The sequence below is a fragment of the Nanorana parkeri genome, unplaced genomic scaffold, assembly GCF_000935625.1.
Source record: "Nanorana parkeri isolate BGI_ZX_2015 unplaced genomic scaffold, ASM93562v1 scaffold113, whole genome shotgun sequence".
Taxonomy (NCBI): Eukaryota; Metazoa; Chordata; class Amphibia; order Anura; family Dicroglossidae; genus Nanorana; species Nanorana parkeri.
In genome coordinates this window covers 1,109,324-1,115,879 of record NW_017306381.1, presented here as the reverse complement: position 1 = coordinate 1,115,879, position 6,556 = coordinate 1,109,324, and the positions used below count along the sequence as shown (strand labels likewise).

Genomic DNA, 6,556 nt, shown 5'->3' with positions numbered 1-6,556 from the left:
GGCCCTTCGGAGAAGAGGGGTGGGGGGGGGGGGGGGGGTGACTTCCAGAGGTGTATGGAGCATGTCATCTGGGTTCACACAGTCAGCGTTGATCTGTAAACTGTACAAGATTACATGGGACAGGGTTCATCTACTAGCACAGAGACGGATGAATGAGGAGAGGGGAGCAGGGAGAGGGAAATGTCTTGTCTTGCTGTGTCTGTGTGTTTGTAGAGACACGTACAGCTTACTAGCACACACAAGGGTGGCTCTATAGGATCCTGCAAGGGAAAGGAGCCACCCTAACACAGGATATCAGGACCAGGGCTCAGGGGACCAGCTGATTCTGCAGGAAACTAAAGCTTTTAAACATCAAGGAGCAACATCCATTGTAAGTGATTTTGTCAGCATTTTAAAAAGCTTACAAACCCTTTGAGTTTAATATTACTTTAAAGACTTGGTTGCTGGAAGGATTTTGTCCTGCAGAGGCCCTCTCAAGTCTTAAAGAAGAACTCCAGGCATTTAAACAACTTACCTTTGCATTAGATGTGATGTAGTCAGCGGTCCTTAGACCATGTCTAGTTTAAAGAAGATCTACAGCTTGTAGAAAAATGAGGGGGCTATCCCGGCACTGCAAGGGTTAGGTGCTTGTTTTGGTCTAGGGGAGAAAATAAAGAAGATATACTCACCCGATCCTTGAGCCTGTGACTGTCAGCACACTCTGGCTGTGGTATGTCCCTCGGCATCCTCATGTCTAATACAGGTGAATGGGCTGTTTTAGATGTGAAGACATCAGTGTTTTTTTTGACCACTGGAGCCCGGGAGAGAAGAGTCTGTGGGGACCGGTCTAGCAGCCAGATGGAAATGAGGATCAGGTAAGTATATCTGCTTTAGCTGAGTGCAGGGAATGCCTCTCAAACCTTTAGGATATGAGGCTAAAAGAAAAGATGGCGCCTAGGCACTGTCATATGTGTGGAAGTGCTCTTCTGCTTCTAATCTGGAATTCTACTATAAAAGTGCATTTTACTTATTTCCTTTGTCCCATTAAGCTGTGCTAATGGATCCATGACAGTCACATTTTACATTTTAAAGGAGTTGTAGAGTCCCAGTGTTACGTACCTTATTGGATGTGAGAGGAGGCTTCCCTTGCACCTTGTGTCCTGGGGGACTCTGGGGATGGGAACAGAGGCCAGAAGGACAACAAGTGGCAGAAGTGCCAGTGGTGTTGAGCACCATGCAAGCCGTAATCCGATGGGACGAGCTGAGGTCAAATCCAAGCGGCAATCAAGGTACAAAAGGGTTAGGCAAAAAAGTAGTGAAACAAACAGTTCCGAGGTCAAGGCAGGCAGCAATCAAGGGTAGTCAGGGAAATCCGGGTCACTAGAATCAGGCAAGTATAACGAAGTCACAGGAACAAGGAATAGCTGACGATAATCCAGCAACATGGTGGTGCTGTGGCTGAGCTTATATAGGGGAAGTGATAGCTTGTTATGAGTCACTTCCTGTGCGCCACTATGGCACGTTTCCGTGCTGGTAGTTGACCGCTTCTGCGCATGCACGGAATGGCGCGGTCCTGAATAGTACATGAACGTGCGCCTGGCGCATGTGCAGTTAGCGGGGATCCATTACACCCAGCATATCCTCTCCTGCTATAACATCAGCATTGTTATATGAATTCATAGTGGAGTTGTCTCTGATAATGTAATCAAAGCTTACTTGAAAAAATCTCCTTTATGTAGTGAGCTCTGCCTTCCATCTGCCCGTCACTTCCAACAACTTCCTGGATTCCCAGTGTGCTTTGCGTCTCTGTCCCTGCTGCTTGATGTCTACTTATCTTGACTACATATCCCATGAGGGATGCACCGATACCACTTTTTCCAGACCGAGTACAAGTACCGATACTTTTCCTCAAGTACTCACCGATACCATATACTAGGGATGCACCAATACTGTTTTTCGTTATTAAAGAAGCCAGGTGGCGTGTAATGACTGATTAGCCACGAAGCCGTCTCTGTACTCCCTCATCACTAGGTGACGAGGAAGCATTGAGCCGGCTTTCTGGCTAATCAGGAAACCGGGGGGTGGGTAATGACTCGCCGCCCAGCTTCCTGATTGGCCATCCAAGGAAGCTGGGGGGCGAGTCATTACCCGCCGCCCAGCTTCCTGATTGGCCTGGAAGCCAGCTCCATGCTCTCTGGTGACGAGGTGGACCAGGAAGTAGATACATTCTATTTGTAGATAAATGAAAAACATGTTTGTTTAACTAATGAATGTAATATGATTTTAAATCCACATACAGAGCTGCATGCTGTGGTGATTTTTAGCGAAACGGGGTAAACGTCCACTGTAACTATAGGCCCACAGCCGCTCGGAGGCTTTAAGGCACTTCATAAATAAATCAAATTTAACCAATTAAAATGCTCTCTAAGCACCAAATTTCTTCCATCACCAGGATTTATGATTTGCACAATCTGCCTTTTGGGTATTAAAAATAAAAACAAATGAAATTGTAATTTGGTTCATCCACTTTGTTTTCGGCAAGTCATGCATCACCCAACTCTGATTACCATCTGCTGCACGGTCACAGGTCCACTTTCAGCAGAAAGCTTTTTATAGTTTCTGCTTTACCAATACAGATGCTCAGCAATTTCTCTTGTTATTTTGGTCCTTCCGGTAATTGGAGAGAACATCTGGGTGTGAGCACTGATAAGTCTTGTGGTTTAGTAGAAAGAAACATCAGATAATAGCAGATTATGTTACAGGTTGTGCAAGGCAGAGAATTGTCTTTCATCTACTTCTCTATGTCAGAATTGCTGACAGTGACTCAGATATACCAGGTTATGTATACTTACAAAGGAAAAGCTTAACCCCGGCGGTCTAACAGCTCCTCACTCTGCTGTCTTGTAAACAATAACAGAATTTCCAATCACAGCCTGGTGATGCCCCCTTAATGGACAACTATACCTATGTACAATCGTTCTTTAACAGATTCCCCCTCAAGCCCTATAGTGCATCCTATGGCGTGTGGCCGAGAGCACCTAAGAGAAGGGAGGAGTCTGCAGATGCCAGAGCATTGCACCCAATGCAAAAATGACTAAATGGCCATGTTTTTCTTTTATGAAGAAGTGTGCATGTATTATTTTTTTTTACTAAAAGGTGAAATTTCCCTTTTTGTTTGATTAAAGTGGAACTCTGGGCAAAACTTTGATTATCCCTTGCAGTGGGGCTCTTCCCTCCCGATCTACTAAGCTGACCTGTGACAGTCTCATTGTCACGGGTCAGCTAGAACTATGAGGTGAGTGAAAAGCACTCACCTCATAGTTCTCCTTTAACTGTGTGGATGGAGTAATCTCCACCTGGGCTAATCTGTTGCACTTTTTCCATCTGACCACAGAAAATCTGCAGATAATTGTAAGGTGTATGGGCACCTTAAGAGCAATCTGTCTCAGATGATCAGGTGAGAATGACTTTATTTTCCTCTCTAAAAACAGATGAGCAGGGCTGCTATGGCCAGTTTTCTCATTGAGATCCATCAAATCCTATTTTACAGATGGATCTCCCCAATGCACAAAAACTCTTCACCCATATTTTTGTTTCATCAAACATTGTGGTGATGCAACGCTAAGGGGTGGTAACATTACCCTAGTAAACGCCATTATCTAAATATTGGGTTGTCACTATGAGCCTTTGATTTTTTTATCAATGTATAACCTTTGTAGCTATTATGGAATATATGTAAATTATTATTTTTTTTGATACCCGAAGTTTATCTTTAGTACAATATTATGGCTATTTTAAAATAACTCTATCATTTTATCCCCTCTCACAGGTCATCCAGTACAGGGATCGCTACCAGGACCTACAGCAGAGCCTGGACCTGAGCCAGGTAAGAAGCAATAGACAGAGGCAGATTTATAAGAAATCTTGAAAAGCTGATCTCCAAAGGATAAGTGTTGGCACTGGTCTTGGGCAAGCACTCTCAATCAAACCTAATTAGCTATTTGAGCTGCATTGTTAAGGTGCCCATACACTGTACAACCCTCACAAGACTTTTGTCTTGCGAGGGTTGTAAAGTACTTAAAAAAACGTACGATCTGCCCATCTTGGACAGGCAGATTGTACTTGCGATCATCGCAAGCCCGCCCCCCTCAGGGGCGGGCTTCCGATGACTGCAATGCTGAACGGGCAGTGTGCGCGTGCGCACACCGGCCCGTTCGGCAGTGATCTCTCGATCATGTTAAAAACCAGCCGAAAATCGTACGATTCTCGGCTGGTTTTCCAACATGCTCGATATACAAAAGTCATGCGACCGTACATTAGAAACGGTCGCACGCCTTCCGTACACTACACGATTCTCGTTCGATCGCGGGATTTCACGCGATTCTCGTACGAGAATCGTGCAGTGTATGGGCACCTTTAAACAGCAGTGCGGGGAGGGGGGTACGCTTTGACCACCTTATCTCAGCATCTGCAACACCTGCCAAAGCAGGACAAAGCACTACATGTACATGTTCCCTGGGTACAAGAGGGACACAAAAGGTTATTGGGGAGACTTCTTTAAGCTGATTCAAGACACAAGCCAAGCTACGGCCTTTCTCCTCTACAGAGCTGCCTAAGGGAATTGTTTCACCTTCGTTGGACCTTGCCTCATACCAGGACACTTCACTGGATTAAGTGATTCAGCCCCCCTTGATTTTACTTCCCCTCTGATAGGTTAACTGTCATCCAACCAACACCAGTGTGTGTGCTTGTATCAGGTCGGTAGGGAAATTGTACGTTTAGGACATGGACAGATGTAAACTATTCTAAGTACTCTGTAAAGCAGTGACGTGCGGTACCTTCTATGCTGGGTGAGACATTCCCTCTGCCTGCACCCAGCACACCAACGCCCCGCCCCCCAACCCGATTACCAAGCTATGTGTGGAGGAGGGAAGGAGGAGGATGGGACGAGACAGAGAGGAACCTCCGTGTCTCTCACTTGCTCGTCACTGGCGAGGCATCGAGATCGATGTCCTCACTGTTTTTTTTTTTTTTTTAATTGGACAGCTTGGACCAATGGCGCTTTGTCATTGGTCCAAACCATCCACAGAGCTCAAGCCTCTAACACAGAGTAGAGGCTGTTGCAGCTCTTGCGTCACTATGTTAGGTTACACACGCAGTGGGGAAGCCTGCTGCTGTGTAACCTAGCTACCTGTCAAAAACCGGATGCAGCGCTACATGTAATTAACAAGCAGCGCTCCGTCCATGACAGGTTACACAGCGGGGAGGCTTTTACTGCTGTGTAACCTGTAACAAGCCGATCTGAATGGAGAAAAAGCTGTCAGCTTTAGACTTGAAGCTGACAGCTTTTTCCTCCATAATACTAAGTGATGCTCTGCCTCCCCTGACTTCACATCCCTGCTGTAAAGTGAAAGTTCTCATTTATCCAGGCCTTGGTATATCACCTAATAGAAGTTAGTCACATTCAACTGGGCTTGTTCAGAGCATGTCCTGTTCAATGTTATTAACTATTATATATAGTCTGGAGTGCACTGAATAATATGTTGGGGATACAGAAATACAATGAAGAACTAAACACTTTGCATCTTGTTTTCATGTCCTGTACAGAGCCATGAAGAATTAGAGTTAGAAAAAGCTCTGCTGAGACTGGAGGACGAACAGCAAAGGTGTGTAAAATAGCAGATACATTGATCATTTGGGTTAATTAAGCATTAGGTTATAATTAGTGACATGAATGCATTAACAGCATCGTTGTGGGTTTTTTTTTTTCCATGTACAGATGTCAGAGTTTTGCCACTACGAATGCACTGCTAAGAGAGGACCTGGAACAAACACAGCAAGCCAACACTTTGCTGGAGGAAGATCTACATAAGCTGACAGCAGATTGGTCAGGAGCCAGACAAGAACTGGAGAGAAAGGAGAAAGAATGGGAACTGGAAAAGGAGGTAAGAGTTGAATGCAAGGCAGTAACGTTGGCTGATAAATCAGAGGCGATGTTAAAGATGGACCTACTTTAAAACCGAACTCCAATGGAAGTAAAAAAACTACCCACAATGGGGCTCCCCTCACACAATTATGAGGTGAGTGATTTTCACTCAGCCTCATAATCTGAGCCGACCTGTGACAATGAAACTGTCACAGGTCGGCTCAGTAGATGGGGAAGTGAGCGAACACATACCGGCGCTCACTCACTTCTCGATCCATCCGTGCATAGAGCCGTGACAGGGGAGGGACTGGATTCCCCCCTCCCCTGTCCGATCTTCCAGCGCTGACTGGCGGAACGGACGGTGGAGGGGGCAGGTACAGCTGCCTCTGCCTCTAGATAGGCAGAGCCAGCTGTCACTCACGCAGCTGGGTGGATCCAGGCATAATTGTTGGGATCCTTTCCGGCTGCGGCATCTCAGTATACCGCGAGCTGTAGCTCGCAGTATACTGAGCTTTGGGTGACAGTAGGACGTTGGTTTGTGTCCTCCCGTTACCCTTAGGAGAACTATGGGGAAAAGCCCTAACCCCATAGTTCTCCTTTAAACTCGTTTTTGCCTACAGTGCCATTAAAAAGCAGTTTTACTTACTTTAA

At 45.7% G+C, this 6,556-nt stretch overlaps 1 protein-coding gene across 1 annotated transcript in view; it reads left to right on the top strand.

The window, feature by feature from the left end:
- LOC108784377 (centrosome-associated protein CEP250-like) overlaps window positions 1–6,556 on the top strand; it is a 42,159-nt gene that overhangs the window by 5,487 nt on the left and 30,116 nt on the right. The window contains exons 3-5 of the mRNA XM_018553175.1: window positions 3,809–3,865; window positions 5,587–5,645; window positions 5,759–5,924. Coding sequence (XP_018408677.1) covers window positions 3,809–3,865; window positions 5,587–5,645; window positions 5,759–5,924 — 282 coding nt within the window. The remainder of the gene's footprint in view (window positions 1–3,808; window positions 3,866–5,586; window positions 5,646–5,758; window positions 5,925–6,556) is intronic.